We start from the raw sequence: 24,556 nt of genomic DNA on the forward strand, positions 1-24,556 counted from the left end.
CATACCCAAAGTGCTAATTCGAAATGAGGTTCAACCAATGAGAAGTCTTTAATGTGTGTGCCATATGTCTCATAGTAACACCGCTGGTTCGCAGCACTTACAAATATGGAATTTTTACATCCCCCACCCCCCCCCCCCCCCTCACCTCCAAAAAAAAAATTCTCAAGGGTCTTCATTAATCTACCCAATTAGAAAAGCTGTAGGCTCAAACTGAAATAAAAAGAACTCTTTCTTACTAAACACAACTTTTTTTTATTTTTCATCGATCTTGCGTTATTCCAGCGGGACACGAAACAGGAAGTAAGTTCCACACCAAACTTCTGTGGTGGCCTACCATTGGCTGAAGTGGTCCCCTGGGACTACTGCGGGACCGTGGAAAGTGAAAATAAAAATAAAATCAATAATTAAAGGGCACTGCTGTAGATTCACTATCAAATTTAGATGCAAAATTGACATATGGTTAACTTTAGATTTTACTTGACGTTAAAAAAAACCTCTAGCAATTCACTGGAAGAAAGATTAAATTGATTTTATCGTTGGGTAAATGAAAAAGACTAAGTTACATTAAAAAAACAACTATAAATTACTGAAAAAAACACAAAAGTTAAAGAATGTTATACTTGGGCGACATTATCAATCCAAACGTGATTTTATTTTTTTTAACTCCAAATGCAACTGAAATTCTGCAGTTATAGTTTGTCGAGCTAACTACAACTTGTGCCCCCGCCCTACATTGCTTGTGACCTCGTATATTACATCACTTATGGCCAGTTCAGTGACATCACTGAATACATCACTAATGGTATCTCAAATGACATCAATGATGAGATTATCCTTTAGATGTGACTGTTTGCTATATGCTTACCATACTGAAAGATATTCAGCAAGGTACATATAGAACTCATTTTCTATAGCCTCTTTAAAGATAATCGATGTACGTTTTTGCTACAAGCTTGTTGTCCTAATGGATCTTGGATGGACTCGATGATCAAGGGTTTGATCCTACAGATTACAGGCCTTGGGTAGTGAGTGTGAGGAGTTTGAAGCTACAGACTACGCTCACAAAGAAGCTACAGATTAAGGTCACAAAGATTGAAATATTGAACCTTGGAGACACTTGGGACACAGGTTCTACGTCTCCAATTAACTCAGAGCCTCAAACGTACATTTTACAGACACCAGCTGCTCAGATTCCACTACGTACAGCGTATATTCTAGTGCGTATATTTTCATCTCTTTCCTCTATCTTTCCCTCTCACCTACTTCTTTTCCCATAACACTCTTCCTATGTCTTCTCCTTCCTATCTGCTTCCCTTCTCTTTTTATACCCTTATCCTGCTCCTCTGCCATCAGCCCTTACTCATCCTCTCCCCTATTGGTTCATCCTTTTGTTCTGTCCTTTTGCCCTCTCTTCTACTGTTTGTATCACATTTTTGTTGACCTCTTCTAATCCCTTATCATTTCTGCACTTTTCATCGTTTCCTTCACCTTTTTGTTCTCCACTCTTGCCCCTGCAGGCTGTCAGTGATTTTCTGCTTCTTTGCGGCAACTCTGGGAGATGTTTGTGGGATGCTAGTATCTATATTAAAATAAGTCTTCATCACTGCATTAAATAAATATAAATTTGAAAATGTAGCCTCTTTTTATAATCTACCCCCTACTCGCCACGGTCCATGAACAACTCCCATAGGAAATTATCTGCAAGTATCTGTAAACCTTCAGCAGTGCGCCCCCCCTCCACCTAGTAGACACCTCATATGTTGCCTTCTATCATGATCTGTGTATCTAGAAGAGTTGTTGGTATTTGTATATTGCGGGTGGAAAAGGTTCCAACGTGACCTTTTAATTCCCTGAAAATCCTGTGTCGGGCACTATTTTTTGCACTGCTGCTTTAAAAAAATTACGGGATTTAAAAACTGTTTACATTGCCCATCTTGTTTATTTCCTTTCCCACAAAAGTTCCTTAAAGTAACAATAAACCATGTGTTACGGGTTTTTGTGGTGCTTTATATAGTTAAGCTTCTATTTTCCTTTTTGAGCAATTTTCTAATGTAAAAAGATATTCGATTGAGAACCAATTGACTTTATTTGCAGATCAATTCTGAAGAACAAGTTGTTAAAGATGAGCACGAGCCCCTGTCATGGGATGGAAATATTCCTGATGATGTGATGAAGGCAATACCGGAAGGAAAAGAGGTTCGAGCAGACAGTATTACTATCTGGATTGATCCACTAGATGCTACACAGGAGTATACAGGTACACAAGTGTTCTAATCCTGTTGCTTAGCATGTCTCCCACTCTTAATTAGAACCACCAAGTAAAGACTTTGATATTTTCGTTGTAGTCAAACTCATGCAACTCTCTTCGATCGCACCGCAGAGAAGGAAAACCTGTGTATCTCCATTATCTCACCGAGTCAAAAATACATTTTTTATATAGCACTTTATCCTTCCTGTTTCTAATCAGTTTATTAACTTCAAAAAGATGAAAGAATGAATTGACCTTGATGGTGTTGCAACGTGACTTGCAGAGCTCGTCAAATGTCACAGCAAGGTCTTAACTCACTGATCCCTCATGCCTGGATGTGTAGACTGATTAGAAGTTGGCGGGTTATAATCAAAAGTCATGCCATGAGGAGAGGAAGGGGGCTTAAGGAATTTATTTTAAAGGAAGTAACTTTCAGAATGTTATGTAACAACGGGAAAAATAGCAGATTGATCAAATCATGTATCTCAGCAGGATCTTATTGCAGCCCTTTCAAGACTTAAAAATATTTTTGTTGATTGGCACATGTCTAAGGATTGTAGGTATTTAGAAGTTGATCAATGTTCAATTCTAGCTTGAGAAGTAAACCAGTTTGGATTGATGGAAATGTGCTTCGTTTCTGGACTGTATCATAAAATTGTTCATTAAATTCTCTGGGTAAGAGCACTGCGGCAGAGTCCTGTGACGGGCCAACCTTTGCGCAAGCAGCAGTGTAGGAGGCCATGCTACTGACAACCTTCTTGCTTACAGTACTGTAACCTAGCTGCATTGTAGAAGCCAGCAAATTTACACAAATTCTGCAAGTCTCTCTCCGCTAGTTGCCTATCATGCTTGTCACCCCTCAAGAGGCTCCTGATGTCTGACATGTACAATTCTGTAGCGCACCTGTGTTGGGCATTCCCATGTTCATACCGATTGCCACCACTACTGTTGCTATTTGCTGTAGAATGTCTTTGGGGAGAGTTTCTGGACTTATTGGGGGCTAATCTGTCCTAGTCATTAGTGGCGAAAGAGGGGCTTCTGCTTAATGGGACATTTTGACACTGATTCTACAAACGTTAATCTTGCAAATGAGGTATGATAGAAAGAACAATGTTAATCAGCAAAAGACTGAAGCCCCATATGACTTTCAACTCATCACAGGTGACAGATGAGGAAGAAGAACATGAATACGTTACTGTAGCAACAAGCAAAGAGAGAGAAGACCATACTTGTTGGTGATGTCAAATTATGGTATTCGGGAAGCAGTAGATGGAGGGTATGGATGTGTTGAGGATACAATAGTTGCCAATGAGGGAAAACGTGTAGAACACTGTTGTGATAAAAGTGAGATATGCATGAGTAAAAAGAACAAGGAAAAGATGAATTGTACATTTCCAATTTTCTTCAAACTAGCAATAAAATCCCAGAAATAAGTCAAAAGTAGTTAAAGAAGAAACAACTAATAAGATTATTGAAGAAAGGAGCAAGGAAATTAAATTTGATGATTTTAAGAACTATGGAATTTCTCCAGGTAAGAGGGCCGAATGAGGCAATTCTTTCACTAATGAAAAGATTAAGGTGAATGATCTAAAGGATAAGCATCCAGCTGTAGGTGAAACTGAAGCATTAATAGGGGAGGCAGCAACAATTAAAGTTAGATCTGTAACCAAATAAAATACCCAGAACTCAGTAGGGTGAACATTTGATAAAAATGAGTTTAAGACTGGGGTTCAGGTATTGGCTCATATGAGGTCGTTGAGTGTGCCACCGAGAAAGGTCTTAGAGAAAATAGAAAGTAAATAACTGGGTGTTACCTATACATTCCCCTATTGGCTGGGAGCTGTGTGGTAAAAATATAACCGTACATTCTCTGGGATTAAAAACCTTAAGTTTGAAGATCGGTTTACTGCAGATGATGACAATTAATTGACACAGAATCTTTAATTGCTTACATTCCGTTGATGGTGTTAGGATCATTACATCAAAGGATATTGCATCAGAAAGCTTTGTAAGAAGCTGGAGAAAACAAAAATTGAAATAAGGCAAGAGTATTTTCCATTCCAGGGTTACATTAGAAGTAATTTGATATTGATGGAGGTGACCAGACAGTTGGAGCTTAGGATAGAGCACACAATGAGTGATACTGAAAAACAAAACATAAATATGATGAATTTGAGCATAGTGGGCAATGTAGTTGTGCTACAATTTCGCACATAAAATCGCCATCACAAAAACTGACCATGTAAGTCTCGTTCACTCTCAAGAGAAGAATAGAAGGAAGATGGAATAACCACAAGTGGATTTGGCTAGTGACGGAAATAATCCCCAGATGTTCCGGTACGGAGATCTTACAGTCCCTAATGAGAGTTCATTGAATATAATGACATGAAATTTCGCTGCTTTACATAGACAATGGAGAGAGTTAAAGCAGGAAGGGGTTAAGAATAGAACGGGAATAGAAGCGCTGAAGAAAACTTAGTATTATTGCTTAAATAGAGATGGATTATTAATAGGGCTCCCGGATTTATGGTATTTGTTTTTTAACATTTCCGTCTGTATTTATCCATATTTTTTGGGCGACTTATTATTGGTATTTATCCATATTTATTTTGTGTGTCAAGAATAAATGTAGCTGTAAAATGGTATATTTCTGCATTTATATAACTTAGATGTGCACTCAAACATGGATGTCTAACAGGTTTTGGCAAACTAAGCAGCCACATATAACAAAAGACTACACTCACAGGTACATTTTAGCATCATACTACAAACATATGTTAACATAGGTCTGTATTTAAGGAAATCTCATCCTGTATTTTAACCCTCAATGTTGTCTGCCTGCTCAGCAGTTGAGAATTCATGAAAGACAGCATGGAGAGTTTCTCACAAGAAGCACCATTTTCAGTATATTTCCGCTTGTGAATATAAATATAGGCAGGAAAGACGTTTTCTGTCTGTATTTTTCTGTAAAAATCAGTAAAAACTGACAACTGGAAGCATTCATTATTATAAATCATTCAATATAAAGTCTGTACAAAGGGAAATAATTCTGCTTTTCGGTGGGGGAGAGGGTCTGATAACACTGATATCTACTCCCCTTGACTGTAAAACTAAAATAATCTGTTTTAGCAATTCTAAGTTTCTCATTCTGCTAATATGTGCCTTAGCTATGGGGGAGTGGGCACAGTCATGAAATTTCACCGAGCCCGGTTGTGCTGGTGAATTTATTGATTTGTATGCCACCAGGGCCTCCTTTTGATGACTCTCTAAAGTTTTTAGTGAGGCTGCTTGAAATAATTGAGAATAGTTATCCTAGCCATTCAGTTCTGCTGCTAGGCAACATTAATGCAAGAATACCTTTGATAAATCTAGACCATCCCCTGAGTGATATTTAAGAACAAATATGGAGAGCACCAACAAAATCAGCTGAATACAACTGGGTAACCTCTGTAATCTGTTCTTGAAGGGTGTAATTTGACAGTAGTATACAGAAGATGTTTAAGTGATCAGTTTCTACTAACACATTTAGTTAGTGCCATAGTTTCTTCAGGACTTTGCAATACAGCAATATAACGGAGAGTAGGTGATTTTGGAGAAAGTGATCACAGACCCATAAATATCCTTTTTATGGTCTGGCTTGACAGCGCAGCCCTCGCCAGACAATTATGTGAGCACACCGGGAGAGGGGGTTTGGCTCCGCCCACATGCTGGGTGCCAGGAGTTCATGATTTGATGGGGCAGAAGTTGTTGTACTACCACAAAAAAATGCTTTTTCTCCACACAGCGGTGATCATTTTGTTAATTTATCCCACTGCCTGAGGTTGAACTTTCAAGGCCACACACTTAAATTCTCTTGGATAACTAACTAATTTATGAAGTTCTTCTCTGGCAGGAGCAAGGATGAGAGAAGGACTGTCTAGAAATACACTAAGTAGCAAGATGTTTGCATGGGCAGACCCAACATTTTTTATGCAATTGATGATTGAACTCCTTAAGCACACATGCCTTTGAATGCAGCTAGGGGTAAATGGAACTTTGTCCCTCCACTCCCCCGCCCCCTGTGCATAGCAGCAGCGGTTGCATTTTCGCTCCCCAGGTATTTGTCAATAACATCTCTGATGTTCCAGAAGCCTTAGCACAAACGCAACCCCCCCCCCCCTCCCTCCCCCCTTCCCAAGCTGAATGAAGAGGCAATATCCATGTCTATTATATGCAGATGTCACAATGCATCTGACAGAGGCATCTAGCTGGAGATTCCTTAACATTGAATTTCCCGGGCGTCAGACTGATCCGGGAGATTTTTCTTCAAGCAAAAGAGCCAGTAGGTGGTGTAGCTTGGCTCTGCGTGATGTCGGCAGTGTCTGCGCTGTAGTGATGTTCTCGGCACACTGGCATCAGTTCTTTTCTTTCGCACCAGTCAAGGGCTCACCCGTTAACAGAGCTACCCTCACTTTTTGACAGGCTTTTTTGGATTTTTGTCGACCCCCCCCCCCCTTTTTTTGGTGTGTAGGTTTCTTCTATCATGTCTAGGGGGACTTCTGGGTTTCAGGCTGTATGGCGCCTGTCACCACGCTGTGTCTGACGGACCTGCACCTGGTTTGCCTGTGGTGCTCTGAACTTTTGGGCCATGGCTCCGAAGGCTTTGAGGAAGCGGTCCTTAAAGCTACTTGCGACCCGACAGTTGACCCAGCGTCGTGTGACTCCTAGGAGATCTAGTTCACGGTCCCGGTCGAGAGGAAGGTCCGTGTACCGCTCCAGGAGTCCCACGTCCTCTTCATCCCACTACAAATCATCGGGACCCTCTGGTAAGAGGTACAAGAAACATAAGAAGTTGAAGTGTGCTTTGACTTCTCCCTGTCTGTCAGCCAACATGACGGAGGAGTCTCTGCGTTGTAAGCCTTGTTCTTTGGATCCTGTTCCGGGGTCGGCTCCACGCTTTGCTGATTTTCCGGAAGCCAGAACGACTCCAATCCAACTCCAAGAGTTATACGAGGCCACGCGCCTCATTTTTGGGCGGCCTGACACGCCTTCAGTCCCAATGGGGTCAGAGGGGGCTCCATCGAGTTCCGTGCTGATGACGATATCACCCTTTGGATCCGGTTCGGCGCAGGTCATGCTATTGCAACCTCCTCCCAGCGCCGACCCTGACAACGATGCTCCTGTGGCCGCTGGTGCTCCCAGGCGGCACCAGCCCCATTCTGATCCCCAATGACCCAGAGCCGGTACAGTGTCGACCAGCGCCAATAGAACCTCTAGGTCCTAGGTTGTTCCCTGAGCCCTATTCTGAGGGGCTAGGAGTGGGAAAAGATTGGGAGGGATCGCTAGACCCTTTAGAAGGTCAGCCTTTTCAGGAAATGGACGGGTATGAGGAATTGGTTAAGGCCAGTGTACTGGACGCCTCTCCAGATTCTGACATGCTTTCTCTCCCACTGTGGCTATGGAGGAGGCAGCATCATTTGCTATAGAGTTGTGAAGGGCGGCTGAGGTTCTGGACCTCCAGCTCCCTTCCGTGGCGGTCAAAACGAATATCTTGAGGGAGGTCCTGCAGCCTGGTGTCTCCTCTTGGGAACCCTTGATTCCCTTGAATGAGGTCCTTACAGATGTCCTACTGGGAGCTTAGTCTAAGCCCAGCACAGGGGCTCCTGTAAATAGGACAGTTGCCCGTCACCACTGCCCTGCTCCAGGTGACCCAGGTTTCCTCACTACCCACCCTACCCCAGAGAGCTTGGTGGTCCAAGCCTCTATCTCCCATGGTGCGATCCCTTCAGATCTCCTGGAAAGGGAATCCAAGAGTCTGCATAGTTGGGGCAAGACATTTCTTTTTCCACCAGCCGTGCATTACAGTCAGTGAATACTGCATGCTTATTGGGCCATTATTTGCTTTCCCTGTGGGGAACAGTTGCTCATGTGCTTCCGCAGGTCCCGGAGGAGGCCCAGGCCATCCTCTCCCAAGCAGTGTTAAAAGGGGGAGATGCAGCAAAGTTTGCCATCCGTTGTGGTCTCGACACGACTGACTTGCTGTTCATAGCGATTTCAAAGTCGGTGACAGATCGATGCCACTCTCATGGACATGTTACGGCCAAGTCCTTGGGCCTCTTTGTGGCCACACGTCAACAGTCTGCCTTTTGCCCCTTTCGCGGCTACAGAGGGGGCTTTCAACCTCTCCAGCCCTATCCCAGCCTCAAGACCGTGCAAGTTCCTCAGCCTTCACACGGCCGAGGCTTGTTCCGACCCCGTGGATCGGGAGGCCAAAGGTCTGGTCAGTCCACCACCCCCTGCAGCCTCAGCCTCCAAGTCCTCCTTGTCTTGCCCTTCTCGATCATAGGCGACCAGTTGATGGCAGGATCAACCATCACTTCCACCACTGGCAGACCACCACATCAGACAAGTGGATTCTCCAGATAGTCCGAAGGGGCTACTCCTTACCCTTCAAGTCTAATCCCCTCCCTTGCCTCTATTTTATGACCAGCTGACAGAAGATAATCTTATTTTGCTTCAGGAGGAAGTCTCCTCGACGGGAGTGTCTTTGTTATAAGGACCACACTACATGAATATTGTGCCGCCTGGCCCTCCCCTCGTGGTCCTCAAGCTTAGCCGCCATGAGTGCGTGTTCTTTTACAAGGCGCTGCATTTTTTGTTCAAGTGGGGGTTTACAAAGAGGTAATGTTGATTTCTGCCACCGTCCCCTTCTGTTATTTTCTGAAAGTCCGCCCTGAGGAGGGCAACATCCACTGTGACTGCGTCTAGCTTGGGCTCGATCGCAATAAGCCTTTTACTGCAGCCAATATCTCGCCCATGGGGGGTTCTCGACTATGCAGCACCCCCCTTTCTCCCCCCCCCCCCAGACCTTCCATGAGTCCTCTGTGATCCCCTCAGCTCCAGCCACAGATGTAGGCACTGCAAGCGCAATGGCATACTTGTCCATTTTATTGAGCTGCGTAGGCCGTGGCCAATGACCTCCCTCCATGACTGCCCCTGCCAGCCTCAATGTCTTACTGCTGATGTGTACCTCGGAGGACCTCCACTGCCCCGCCACCACTCCCCTGACAAGGAGTGGTAGTGGCTGGGTTTTAAGTTCCTACATTACACAAAGCACAGTAATTCATAGCAGTAGCTCCACAGCACGCTTCGCTAAGTCTAAATATGCGAGGGGAGAGGGGAGTAAACAAATAAGCAAAAGACCAGGCACGTGCAGTCTCCTTTGAGTAATGGGTCACTTAGCTGCCTGAACAGCAGGTTACACTCCATAGACCCCACACTCGATGAAATCCGTCCATCGCAGTCGTCCAGACCGATGTGGCATGAAATTGGCCTGTGTGCGACCACCTTCAGGATTCTGGGCACAGGAGGCGAGGGACTCCAGCACCATGCGGCCCTTGCCACCCTCTGCACAACCATGGCTAAAGAAACAGGTTATTTCAGCAGGTCGTGAATAGCCACCATGTTGCCAGGCCTACCTGACACTCTCCGAGTTCAAAGCCCAGCTGGGGCCTCCTCTGCATCCAGCGCCACACTCACCGCTCCTGGAGGTGCCTCGTTGTGGGCCTCACCACACTCTCCTAACTGTAGCCAGCACATACCACTCCTTATTCAGCTCGGGTCCTGGCACAGGCCTCCCACCCACTGATAATTCTTCCGGTACCGCCTTGTCGGCAACTGTGTCTGCTTTTCTTCCTGGCAGGAGGTGCGCCTGACATATTCTCCGTGCCCCGTACTCTCACCTTCGCTGCTCATTCTGCCCCTAGGCACCCCCCCTATCCCCCCTCCAGGGCACAGTACTCACTTCTGCCCCCGCTCTTACAGTCGGTTTGTTGCCCAGGCAGGCAACAGGGCTGGGCCGATGCACACAAGCCGGCAGCACTGCTTAGCCGACTGTGCCTCTCTCCTTCATGAGCCAGTGCGGTGCTCCCCTCCAGCGCAGATCAGCCGGGTCCCCACTGCCAATATGCAGCTTTTACACCGGGGCCAACTTAGGATGGCAGCCATGATCAGACTTGTGGCTGGATGGGGGAAGGTTCCAGTTACGGCAGCAGAGCTGACCTAGAATGCAGCCATCTTCTTCGGCGTCCAGCCACACTTTGCTTGTCTTGTGCATTTCTGCCCTCTAAGACCTGTAGTCAGATGCTTACAATATTATGCTGATTGAGTTTCAAAGAGTTAGAATACACTCTTCTCTATCCCAGTTGGGTGCCCTGGACGACTAGGGTTTTCTCTTGAACTAGCTTTTGATGAAACAAAGATGTTTTTTCCTGCCTCTGGCATGTCTTTCTCTGTACTCCTCTCTGGAATTACCTCTACTAGCACCTACTCTCTAGACCCATCCTGAGTCAAGAAAACTTGAGGTTAGTAGAGTTCCCTCTCCCATGTGCTATGTCTTTTTTCCAGCAATTTATAGGTCATCCAGTAATGAGGTTGATTTCATTCATCCCTATAACCTTCTGGAGTATCTGTAGATGTGACTTTAATACAACATTTTGTTAATTTGATTTAAATCAAAGATTTAGTCCGAAGTGCTCCTGTTAATCTTTAATTTGTCCCATTTTCACTTCTGATTAAACAACTTTGGTTGTATGGATTGAGCTATTTTCAGACTACACGTTTGGGCCTTCTACTCTCTTTTTGCAGCATAAATACTTACCTATATTGTAGAAGTTACTGAAAACCTTCAAAAATGTTTTGAGCTATCCAGCTACTAGGTAAGTCTAGCCTGAATGGATGTTTGTTAACTGGAGAATTATGACTTTCCCAGTGTGAACAAGAGGGTTACGAGAGAACACTGCTGATCCTGGATGCTTGTCCTGATGCCAGATATTGAGCAAGCCACAACGGTTTAACTTTTCAGAATCTTATCTTATTTTTTGATGTCTCTTGCCCGCTCATCACAGTTTTCCTTTCATTAGAACATTACTGTTAGACCTGACAGCCTTAAGGTGGTCTTCCTCCCAACTCTCCTTCTTCCTCCTTTTTTCTGACCTAGTTTTTGCTGGTAGTATGACTGCATACTTAACCACTGCTAACCAGTGCTAAAGTACTTGTGCTCTCTCTCCTGAACATGGTAATATTTGTGCATGTCCAGTTGGCATATTTAATTTACTTATAAGTCTCTAGTAATATGGTATGGCATGTACCCATGGCCTGTTGATTAAATGCTACTAGTGTGCCCTTAGACCTCCTGTTGCAGAGCCTGTGTATGCAGTTAACACTGCCATGTCAACCTTTACAAAAGAAACCTTTTGCCAGGCCCAACCCTTCCATTTTTATGCATATAAGTCACCCATAAGGTAGGCCCGGGACAATCCAGTGGGGAGGGTGTGCTGTATTTAGTAGGCAGGACATGCACTTTTAAGTTTTACATGTCCTGGTAGTAAAAAAAAAAAAGCGAATTTGTTTTCACTACTGCAAGGCCTTTCTCTCCCATTATAAGTGTAGTTTGCAATTGGGAAGAGATGAACCCTTCAAGTATTGTGTTCCTCAATTTAAAATTCAAAAATATGGCGAAGACCGATTTTAAATTGCAATTTTGTAAATTCCACTTGGCATTTTCTTGCTTTAGCCATTTGGTGCCTGTGGCCTGTCTGATCACTTGACTGGGTGTAGTTGGTAGTTGGACTTTGTGTATTCCTCCTAGACTCCCACACACAATAGGAGCTTAGGTGTGTCTCAGTGGGCCATCTCTGGCAGGATGGAAGGGAGGCGCTGGGAGTAGCCTCACTTACACCTGAATAGCCAATAGGCTGTGTTTTGCCAACACAGAAAGGGCTGCATTGCACCCCCCCCCCCCATCCCCCTCACGCTGTCAGTCTGGAGCCAGGGTAGGAAGGGAGGACATCTGCACATTTCAAAGATATATCTTTTATGTCTCTCCCACTTCAAATGTACCACTGGGTATAAGTGTTGGAACTCAGACACCACCAATTCAGTACACTTCTGGACCTGTGGATGCTCTTCCAGTAAGAAGGACTGCTTTGCTGCTGAAGGACTGCCACTCTACCTGACTGCAGTCTGCTGAATTCCTGCTTTGCTGTGCTGATTTGCTGCCTGCAGCCCTCTTACCTGGGTGAGAAGGACTGGACCTGCATCTCTTGACCCCAGAACCCACAGTGACTCCAAGGGCTAATTGGCTGGCCTCCTGATCTGAAGGCACAGGGACATAACAGGCTTCATTCTCTGCATCTGGACTTTGCCATATGTGAGGAATCTACCCTGCCAAGTGTTGCCACCCAGATCCAGGACCCTTGGAAGTGGGCCTAAGATGCTTGGCAGCAGAACCGACGCATGTTCCCTGCTGAGTGACGTAGAACCGAGACATGTTCGATGCTGAGTGACACAGAACCGACACATCTCCCGGGCTAAGCGGTGCATCCCAGAGCAGAATCGCCGCTGCTGCGTGGATTTGTCCCATTGCATACGTCTCGCATTGTTGCTGCCTCTTGGGACCGGCGCATCGTCTACGGAACTGCCGCTGCGCTACGCTTTTCTCAGCGCAAGCTCCTCGCATCCCGTGACTGTAGCCTCGATGACGACACCAAAACTCTGCATTTCAGCTTCACCGCTCTTTAGAACCGACGCATTGCCTCAGCTGCACTTTTCATTCTTGCCGCTGGAGTTCACATTGCCATCCCCGTCGACCGGATCCTCTACGTCGATACATCAGGACCTCTCACCACAGTGTCGCCGCTTCACGGAACGGACAAATCCCCTCAGCTGTGTCACACATCTTCGGCGCGGATCCATACAATGCTGCGTAACGAGGATTTAAGGTAGTCTGTTAAACAGGCCTCACTGGGTCCCTGTAGCCGGTCTGTGCTCCATCACGTTTGGCTTGAACTTGTGACTCTGCCCAGTCCGGTGTGACCAGATATCCCCAATAACGCTTTATGCTTTTTGGCGCTAATTTTCACTACACACTTTAAAAATAAATATCTTTGGTTGTGTGTTTTTTTATTGCAGTCAGATATATTTTTCTAACTTGGTGTGGGATCTTTGTGTGTGATGTTTTCACAGTTTTACTGTTTAAAATGTTTCACATATACTTTACACACTGCCTCTGAAGTTAAGCGTGGCTGGTCTGTGCCAAGCACCCAGGTGAGCACAGGTTAATTTAGGGCTTGCCTGCCCTTAACTGACTAGGATTGTGGTGGCTGCTAGACCGGAGCTTACACCTCTGTTAACCAACAACCTAATTTCTAACAATAGCTTTCAATTTTCTTTTGTTTTGTTTTACTTTGTTATAGAAGTCTGTTTTTCATAGGAAATGACAGCGTCTGTGTTGTGATGTATCAATGTATGTTTGAGAATATATCAGTTTACATCCATATGTGTCCTAAGTATCTGTTTCAATAAAGACAAATTCAAGAGGTACAAGTTCCACCTTCTCCTTTTTTTAAATTTGAAACAGTTGTTCAAACCGAATAAATCTTACTGCCAATCACTTGTAAACAGAGTGGACAGATACTTTAATATAGGAAATATTTGTATACTATTTTTTGGGGATTAAACAGACCAGGCAAGACCACAACTGGTATGTTTGTGAAATGAATATGCCTGATAGTTCTGGAGAAGCTAGTTTTTCCATTTACCACTGCCATGGTACTTGTTTTTTGGACAGATAATAAACGGATTTTCTGAAGGTAGGCTGTGAAGTTTCAGGCAATATCTTCCTCCATATGTCTGTGGGTCGATTTAGGGCTTGTCGAATGCTGCAGGCCCTCCACAAAAGTGATTTTAGGCATTTACATTTTTCTTTATTGTCTGATCTAAGGGGTGCCTGCCATCTTAGGTCAGTCATAAACAATAAAGGAAAATGAAGCCTGCGTCCTTCTGAAGGTGCATATATATGTAATGACTTGTGTGCTTCTACAAAATAACGCAACTGCCAACAGTGGCGCATCATTGCTCTTTTATTTTGTTTTGCCTTTAATAAACAGCAATGGCAAAAAGCATTGCTTTTTACTGAAGAGCATTGCTTTTTACAGAGGCTGCTCAGCATTGCCAAAAAGCATTGCCAAAACCAGTAGGTCTCAAAGGAGAGACTCATTGGCTTTGCCAATTCTTGCTTATTTGTGTAGCGTCTCACCTTCGGTATTAATGTAATTAAATCTGCTTTCTCCCCCGCCTCACCCTCAAATGACAACCTCCACTCTCCTTTCCCCATCCAACAACCTTTGGAAAGGAGGCACTAACTTGTACAAAATGATATATCTTACTAAAGTCTCCAAAACAGCAGACAAAAACCTCAAACATAAAGTTTAAGGCAGTGGCCATAAAATACTTGGGTATGAGGCATCAAAGGGTTTTACCCATTCTGTGTTTATGGGAAAATGTGTTTGTACATATGACCCTTAATGCAGACAAATGTCACAGCACAAACAATAGCATCCTTGAAACATACCTCCTCTTTTAATAGTACCCTTTCGACCAAAATCCTCTTGAATAATCTTATTATCTTTCACAAATCTAGAACACCACATCGCTTTGAGACCCTTACAGGTGACTAGCATCGCGCTTTACAAACCCTGATTGAATGATTATTTCCTTCCCTTCGCTCTGCAGTACTAATCTGGTTATTTTCCTCTTTAATAAAGGCACGGTTTTGATGAGGACAACAGCCTTGAACAACTTGATCTTTAATTTGTGCTCCTTCTGTCCACCGACTCGGACTCTTGTTGTTCTCACAAATTGTTCTCTAACCACCCATTAACCATTCTCCCGTAACCTTGATCCTGGAATGCAGAGCTACTGCCCCCTCACCCTGGTTTCTATTTTGCCTGTCACCTATCATTTATCCACACTAATACTGCTTCCTAAAACCTCCTCACTACCCTCTTTGTACAATACTCTCCACTTTAGTACCAGTGCCCTATACCAGATCACACGATGATCACAATGTAGTTAGTAAGGACCTTCTGCTAGCCCATTTTCCCCATTGTACATGAATCAAAATACATCCTCAAAATCTACAGGCTCAACCTTCCACCCTTTTTCTTCAGGCAGAACGAATGACCGCACTGTGAACTCTAAATCCATAATACTCACCAAGAACCGGAATAACTCCAAAGATCTTCATCTAACCAATCGATGAGTTCAAATCCCTTTCCACTTAAGACTGATGGATCTGGTGCATCTTCTGCTACAACAGGACACACTTGCTCTCTCCCTGAATATTGACAAGAGAGAACTGATGCCCACCATGAAGAAGCAGAAAGGCAGGTCGTTTGAGCCTTCTTATTTACTGCCTTATTTACTACCCGATCTAAACGCCTATACTTCCAAAATCAGCACACTAATCCGGATAGTGAAAGCGATTTAAACTAACCTTTCACAGGCCTGTTATACAATATCCTCCCTTAAAACACAGTAAACCAAATACCGTATGTTTTTGATCTATATTGTTTCAACTGTATGAATTTGTATATGTTCCGGTTTTAATAGTGTTTTTGTACATTAGCGCCTTTTGGATTATCCTGTTGAAGGTGGGGGTTAGTGTTTAACTGGAATTCTCTGTGGGAGTATTACTTTTTTTGGGCTGGTGCGATTAGCCTTGCTCTGCAAAGAGAAATTTGAATGCTCGATTTGGATTGTACCACATGTGCAAGCCGCAAAATCACTTTTTATATCATTAACAACATATAAATGCTCAGTGAAGTTCTTAGTAATTTACCGACCCCCCCCCCCCCCCCCCAGGTCCTGTAAAGAAAATTATTAGCTCACTTCAAGAGGTAGTATCAACAACATTTTTGGAGCTTGCGTTTCTAGAATTATTGGGGGATTTAAACATTCATTTTGATAATATTCTGGACACACGCCTCTCAGCCAATATCTGCTCTATTTTGGAGGCTGCAACAGCTTGTCCAACAGTCAACTCATCAAGCAGGGCCTATATCAGACCACTTCTGTGCCAGGGCAGGTTTGATCACAAGGCAACCTCTTTCTACCTGCACATGGCAGGAGGCACACCTGCCTCGCAACCACCCACAAAAACTCTCTATCGTACCTGGGCAAAACTGGATAACACAAGGCTAAGGGATGGTTTAGATGGTTCCGACACCTCCCCACTCAAAAAACAAAAAACAAATGCGTTGCTCAATACTGGCACATTTCTTTCAGAATAATATTTTTATTTAGCATCAATCACCCCGACATTGGAATGTAAAGATAGATTGGATGAAGGTGCTCATCAAATTTAATTGTTGGTCAGATTTAAGGGCCTGTTTTAGATACTGGCCGACGGGTTACTCTGTCACAACGGGGACAGATATCCCGTCCGCCGAAATCTTAATCCCATAGAACCAGTATTCTATGAAGAAACTGGGTACTTGGGAGAAAATGGTTTCTGATGTTGAATACATTTGCGTTGTCTGATACTTCTAAAATGTAAGATTTAGCAAGTGCCATCACTCAATTTTATGATAGGGAAATTCCTTGCTAAATTATAGTTGGAGCCACAATTAAAAGTAACAACCTGGAAAAGTACTTGTAAGAATTTTAGAGCTGCATGTATCATTATAGAAATGAATTCGAAGGTTATTAAATCATGAATATAAAAGAGATTCTTATGAATATGAAAATTAAACTGTCCATACTAATACTGCTGGAAAAGTATGAGCTAAACTCTCCATAAGAAGAGCAAATTCAGATGATATTTTAAATGGCAAGAACATATACAGGGGCATGGATAAATTGGTATTTTGAGTTCTCAATGTGTGTTTAATAAGCCATGAAAAGATACCCAAACTCAACCTCAGGTTTTTATTTTTAGAAAAAGTCCCCATCAAATTCTCGGAGAGGAAAAGACAAAAATGAAAGCTTTACACATTTTGTTTTCAGCATTTATTCTAATAATTTCGCACAACTATTACAACTTTACATAAGTTATCATTTGTACGTACAACAAGTGGTGGCGTACTTCAAAAGAATTTAGAAATGTTTTCCATATATTAGCAAAATGTAAAATCTTTCAGAGTAGGAACATAAATTCATAACAAGAGGTACTGAGAAAATGTAATCCAAAAAAGGTATTTTAATCTTCCTTTTATGAGTAAAGCATTTGAAATGTTATGGTTATGTCGCTTCACTGTAAATCTCTCCAATGCCTCTTAAGTAAAGGAGCGCTATTTAAGACTTTAAAAAAATGTGATTAAATTGAATATCGATCCTGAACTCTGGAATAAAAATACACTGTAAGGTTTCATTAATGCTTATACCGAACAAAAGACTGTGGCCATGAAAGTTCTTTAATTTACTAACAAATAAAATAACTGTTTTAAGGCTGTAACACTATCAGCCATATTTTGACAAGGGTGGTAGTAGGACGTCTAACAAAATTTGACATTTGTTTCATCTGTCTTCCTCTTCGAATCACTGACTAATTTAGAGAGTGGAAATTTGTGATACTCCTTCGTGCGGAGCCATCACCAGCTCAGCAGGCAATTGTTAAGGAGGGAAAAGATAGCAAGAGATGCAGAAGCGAGATAGATTAGTCACAATACAGTGTGTGAGGAATTTGGACAGCGTCGGTACTTGAAATCATATTTTGTCAAAAGCGCACATTAGATCTGCTAATGACATGAGACAACAACATTGAACAATGCACCTGCTTAACAGGAAACTTAATAAATTAAATTGATTGATTACACCTTACACAAATGTGTTATAAAATGATAAAGGTTTTTCTAGACTGGTTGTAATTGAATATGTTATGGTCATCCACTCAGAAAATAATGAAGCTAAGGCATTTACATGGATAAATAAAACCACGGAAAAAAATGTGCCTCCCCATGTTTGAGTTTTGATCACTGTAATAAAATTTTTAAGGGTAGTGAAAAGACTCAGATTACACAAAAGAGGGTGGACATGGAAGGAGGCGAAGTTTTGGGTGGTGAATGACGAGTGAAGGGGAAGTTAATAGAAGTTGTTTTCCAAATTTGATGTACATTATAGATGTGCATGTGTTTTTGTTTTTTAAAAAATTGGTTTGTATTACTTCAAAAGCCACACTTAGCAGTTTGAGAATTAAAGTGAAATCACCCAATAAAATGACACTTCCGTTTTCTGATGTTCTATTTGCAGGTTTTTCTATAATCTTTTTTAATCTATTGCAGATAATCTAAGAAAATATGTCACTACCATGGTATGTGTGGCAGTAAATGGCGAACCTGTAATAGGAGTAGTACACAAGCCCTTCTCTTCATATTCAGGTGGGTTTTTTGATGATCTGCGAGTTTGATTGAAAGATGCTATTAGATTTTATTGATACGTTCCATAAAAATTGCCTCATTTCATAAAACGAGTTACTGAAATTTAGAACCAAGAACACATCAGATTATCTAGCAATAGACCATAAATAAACATACTTAAATGTTAATATCCATCAAAGGTTTCAGTTCTTAGCTTCAGTTTATTACACCTCTGAGTCAGAGGCAGTTGTGGTTACTTAAACAGTAATTGTAGTGATGTGTAGGGGGTGGTAAAATAAAGGGAATGGTGAGGCTACTTCACATTTTCGTCAGTTGTTTCCCAGCAACCTCCGTCCATCAACACCTCTTTAAACTAGGCTAAACATATTGCGTGGTTGCAGTAAGTGATGTGTAATTGTTGTCCGCATAGAAAAGTAGTAACCGGTCTAAATCTAGACATTCATTTTGGCAAGTTCATTCAAATATTTTATTGTACTCTTTGGTCTGTTTCTGTGTGTTCGTATACTTCACTGCACGCTGGATAACCGAATATCTGATGACACATATCATTATGGGTGTTAATTTGATATCTGTAATTTCTAGGCTTAAGAACAAATTGCTATCCAGTAGGTTTTTGCCATTTTTTCTGATGGAATTTGGCTACTGTCGCTGAGGCGCACTCTCCAGAAAGGAGCCTTTTGCCAATGATGCAGAGAAAATTCTATCACACTAAATTAAAATGGATATGAATGTCTTTTCTGGTGTAGTGCAGAACCGAGCGCCTTGTTTATGTACCACCGTGACATACAGTGAATTTATTTAACCTGCTTTTTCTCTGAGTTGGTGCTTCATTTTCAGACAGCACAGATCTGTACAGCTTAGAGGCAATAAGCAAGGTTTGTCTCTGTTTCTCTCTGAAAATAAAAACTTAACTCTGATAAGTATTGGGTTAAATTAGTTCACTTTATGACCATCACACTCATAAAGCATTCACTCATCTTGGCGCTACACCAGAAAATGCCATCATGGTATACAGCTGGTGTGCTCTCAGTGTTGATGAAGCCTGATGATAGTGTTAGATCCACCACCCTGTCTCAGGCCCTGAAACCCTCATTCAGGAGGTATTTATTTCAGGTACATGCACTTGCTAGCATTTCCAGATGGAAGTAACTTCCCAGGAATTTCGATTTAGGGTATACAAGGTGGAAGTTGTTCGTCTTCATTATGTGCACAAGTTTTTGTTGTTGTTAGCAGAGTAGAAACTTGTCCAATTTTGAGGCTATCTGGGACGATCTTTGAGAGAGAGAATGATTTATTAGGTTTGCCAGATAATTGACAGATGCCTGTAATAAGTCATAGGATATGGGATCCATGAAATAACAATTTCAGCTGATCTTTGAACAGGCTGTGCATAACCCTCAGTAGGTGACGTCTTTGGAAAAACCAAGCTGATGCACCTTTCTCTGTGGGTGACGGGTGAGATTGAAAATTGAGCCTCTGGGTGAGGGGCGACTCAATCTTGTCATTTGATTCTGTAAAGCATAAGGAGACCTTTTGCATTTCAGGCTCAGGCTTCAGCAGGTCTAGAACAGAGTCTCTTTCATGATTAGGACAAGTGGCAAGTTGGATTGGTCCACAACTTGCAGTGAGTTATGCAAATTGTGAAATGCAACATTCCAGAAATTCATTAAATCTGGCTCTGATTAGTAAAGCATCCCTTTTCCAGTACTCCCCAATTAATGGGCTATTCTTACTGTGCCTGCCAGTAATTAATTAATGTGCTCCTTGTTTTTGCAGCTTGGGCAATGGTTGATGGTGCGTCGAACGTGAAAGTTCGCTCTAACTATGACCAAGAGAATCCAACAATCATTGTTTCACGCTCCCATACTGGGACAGTACAGGATGTGATTCGGAAGACATTTGGAAACAACACTGTTATTGTACCAGCTGGTGGAGCAGGTATGCCAATTTTTCTTATGACTTTGTTTTGCTTGATTGAATTCGCCCTACATACCATACTTCTGCACTTTCAAAGCCCTATATAAAAGGTACCATCATCAAATTTATGGTACTCAATTCAAAAACCTATGAAGGATGCTATCTTACAGGGATTCGAAGTCATGACCTCATGAAATTTTGTCAGTGCCGAACGTTCAGCTCACTCTCTTAGATATCTGAATTTAATATTTCTAAAAGCTTGTATTTCTAGATCTAGTTTCTAAACAAGGCACATTTCGTCTCAAGGAAAATGCACCTGTTTCTAAGTATACTCAAAAATATGTTTTCACTCTACTTTTCTCATTTTTGTCTAGGGGGGGGGGGGGGGATTTCTTTCCTACCTAGAAAACTCTTTCACTATCTATAGTTTTTTTTTTCTCTTTTTTTTTTTAACCTTTTCCACCCTAAAAATGCACTTGGGTTACATTTATGGTTGATACCAGTCTGAGAAACTCCCTGCAAAACATTTTGACTACAACAGCTGCTGTCTTGGGGGAAAAAGTTTAAACTCCCCATCCTTGATTAATGATTGCTTTATAACGACTATTTTATTAGGCAGATGCGTGCTAAATAGAGCTTATGCTACTTACAGTCATATTTTCTTAATTGATATTTATTCATCATTGTGTTAGAAGAATTGTCTCCTCTGCTCGAAGGTAAGGTAGCTTTCAAACCTTTGGAGAGTTGCTCACGCATTAGCATTAAAGTGGATGAATTATTGCACTCTGTAAAATAAAGTAGTGCTGCTATTTTCAGTTAATGCATTTAGTTTATTTTTGTGATCAATTAGCTTTCGAAAATTGAGCATTGGGAAAAATGTAATGGTTTGTGATGAGGTTAGCAATTATTTTAGTTGATTGGCTTGTCGATGCAAAATATGATCAATGAGTCTAGAATAGATAAATAGATCAAAACAACATTGTAATGATGCTTCCAATCTGCCTTCTTTCAGTCTCGGATGACATGTCTGCCCCCTTCGTCCCGGAACATTTTTTTGAAGCACATAAAAATCAAGTTTTCACAAAGCCAATTGGGCTGGCCTTGGCAAGCTGGTGCAATAGTTATATTTCTTTTTTTTTTGTTTTAAGGCAAACATTCGAAACCAATAATACATACAAGAAAGATACCAAACTGCTGCCTTGAGGTGGCAGCCATATGCTGCCAATAAAAATAATAAATAAAAAAAATAACAATCTTGTATTTTAACACAACAGTATGCTTTCTTCTTACCATGCATCTGAAAGAAACACGTTAGTTAGATTCGGAAGATTTTTCGTCAGCAATACCCCTTGCGCGTCGCTAGGCGTCTGCGGCTCCGCGTCCGTTGTCGGCGTCGTGCGCCGGAATGACGTCGTCGGAGTACTTAGACGCCGCCCTCGCGCGCTGACGTCAGTTCTTCTTTTTTCCGCGCCAGTAAGCGCAGATCCGGGAGAGCTACCCCTTTAGTCAATTTTTGACTAACTTTTTTGATCCTTTTTGATCGTGTCTCGACACCGGTGCCGGTAGGATGCCTGGGTTTAAAGCCTGTACGGACTGTACCCGATTGATGTCGGTTACGGACCATCACCGCCGGTGTCTTTACTGCTTGGGCCTCGATCACGACGCGGAGTCGTGTTCGGACTGCAAGGCCCTGACCTCGAAGGCTAGACGGGAGCGGTCCCGGAAGCTTCTCGAGATTCGCCACTCGGCTCCGCGCGCCTCTCGATCCCGGTCCAGGAGGAGGTCCAAGGATCGGTCGCGGAGCCGCAACCGACGTCACCATCGGTCGTCGGGATCCAAGTCTTCGGGTAAGTCGAAGCATTCCAAGAAGCGACATCGCTCTTCGGACTCCCCTCGCCGGTCGCGCGACTCGGCCGAGGGTCAGGGTGGTTCCACCCCCGCGGCTCCGGCGGAGCCGCAGGCGCCGCGCCCGTCCCCATACCCTCCGGTCCCTGGGACTAACGCGACGCCGGCGGAAGTCAGCGCCTTCCTCTCGGCCATGAGGAACCTGGCTCCGCCGTCGGCGCCCGCTGGTGCGCCTTCGGGCCCCGCGGACCCGACTGGGCTGCCTTGCCTGCTGGTGGCTCCGGCCCCGGCGCCGTTGACTGCTCCGGCCTCGACGCCGCAGGCGCCCGAGGGACCCGTTCACGAGTCCCCGTTGACGCCGGTCAACCTCGTCACGCCTCCTCCGCCGGCGTCGACTCCGGTTCCACCGCCGACGTCGACTCCGCTCGACGTCGGGCCCCAGTTCAGTCCCCCTCCGGGCCCGGCGCCGGTCCGGCGTCGATGGACGCCGAGAACGGCGCCGCTAGAGACACACTATGTCTACCACCCGGCTCCGTTACTTTCTCCTCTATACCAGGAGTCGGATGATGGGGACAACTGGGAGGGATCCGAGGATCCTATGGCCGCTCAGGCTCAACTGTCCCAGGACTGGGGGAGGCCAGTGGCCTGGATACCTCTCCAGACACTGGATTTGTCTCTCCTCCAACTGTGGCTTCGGAGGAGGGCGCTGCTTTCTCTGTGGTGCTGCGCAAGGCGGCCGCAGCCCTTGGGCTCGAGCTGCCTGCCGTGGCTGTGAGGACTAACGTCCTTACTGAGGTGCTTCAGTCTGCAGCAAGCTCCACTGAGCCTCTGCTGCAATTCAATGAGGCCCTCATTGACGTTCTGCAGGGCACCTGGTCCAAGCCCTCCACAGTCCCTCCTGTGGACAGGAACGTCGCCAGGCGCCACCGCCCTGCCCCGGGCGACCCCCGTTTTCTGTCCCAACACCCTACCCCTGAGAGCCTGGTTATCCAGGCCTCCACCTCCCAATCCTCTTTCCCGACCGCTCCGCCGGACCGGGATTCCAAGAGACTAGAGCAGTTTGGCAAGAAGCTGTTCTCTTCCCTTAGTTTGGGCCTGCGGTCTTTGAACACCGCTTGTCTCTTGGACCGTTATTCCCACTCTCTGTGGGATGCGGTGGAGGACGCGCTGCCCCTGTGTCCGGAGGAGGTCCGGACACGACTTACCCAGGCTCTGGCCGATGGGAGGGATGCTGCGCGCCATGCTATACGCTGTGGGCTTGACACCACGGACTCGCTGGGTAGGGCCATTTCCACCACAGTGGCGCTTCGACGTCACGCCTGGCTGCGGTCCACGTCGTTTTCCGGCGATGTCCAGAGCACTCTCATGGACATGCCGTTTGATGGCACTCGCCTGTTTGGCGAGAAGGCGGACAGTGCGCTGAACCGCTTTAAGGACTCCCGGGCTACGGCCAAGTCCTTGGGCCTCTCGGCCCCGCGGTCACAATCTTCCGCTTTTCGCCCCTTTCGTGGCCAAGGAAGGGGTGCCTCCTCACGTGCGCCTAGCCACCAGCCGCAGAACCAACCTGTGCGCGGTCGCGGACGTGGTTTCCGCCGAGGCGGATCTGGAGGACGACGAGGTCAGCCCACATCCACCCCGGCAGCATCCGCCTCAAAGCCTTCCTAGTCCGAGCTTTCAGGCCCATTCCACGCCAGTGGGCGGCAGAGTTCGCCATCACCTGCTCCACTGGCGGTCCATCACATCGGACAGGTGGGTGCTGCAAATCGTCCGAAGGGGCTACTCCCTCCCCTTCGAGACGACCCCTCCAGCCATGCCACCGCAGCACCACCGTATCTCGGGGGATCATTTGAATCTTCTCCACGAGGAAGTTTCCGCCCTCTTGGCCAAGGGGGCCGTCGAGCGCGTTCCGAGTCCAGAAGTAGGTCGTGGTTGTTATTCCCACTACTTTCTGGTTCCCAAGAAGGGCAAAGGGGGCCTACGCCCTATCTTGGACCTTCGGAACGTCAATGCCTTCCTCCGGAAGGAAAGGTTCAAGATGTTGACCTTGGCTCAGGTTCTAGCTGCCCTAGACCCCGGAGACTGGATGGTAGCGTTGGACTTGCAGGACGCATATTTCCACATCCCCGTCCTGCCGGCCCACCGTCGTTACCTGCGGTTCACGGTGGGCCAAGAGCACTTTCGGTTTACCGTGCTCCCCTTCGGCCTCACCAGTGCCCCTCGGGTGTTCACGAAAGTGATGGCGGTGGTCGCAGCTCATCTGCGCAGATCAGGGGTTCCAGTCTTCCCCTATCTCGACGACTGGTTGTTGAAGGCGGGCTCGCCCCAGGCAGTCGTCTCCCACCTCCAGACT

The 24,556-nt window shown here is 44.7% G+C and overlaps 1 protein-coding gene across 1 annotated transcript in view; it reads left to right on the plus strand.

Annotated features, from left to right (window-relative positions):
• Window positions 1–24,556, plus strand: part of BPNT2 (3'(2'), 5'-bisphosphate nucleotidase 2) — a 94,757-nt gene that overhangs the window by 52,329 nt on the left and 17,872 nt on the right. Inside the window, exons 2-4 of the mRNA XM_085605583.1 lie at window positions 2,095–2,257; window positions 18,349–18,444; window positions 20,221–20,382. Of these exons, the coding sequence (XP_085461709.1) occupies window positions 2,095–2,257; window positions 18,349–18,444; window positions 20,221–20,382 (421 nt within the window). The remainder of the gene's footprint in view (window positions 1–2,094; window positions 2,258–18,348; window positions 18,445–20,220; window positions 20,383–24,556) is intronic.

This window comes from Triturus cristatus, chromosome 5_1 (assembly GCF_964204655.1).
Source record: "Triturus cristatus chromosome 5_1, aTriCri1.1, whole genome shotgun sequence".
NCBI lineage: Eukaryota > Metazoa > Chordata > Amphibia > Caudata > Salamandridae > Triturus > Triturus cristatus.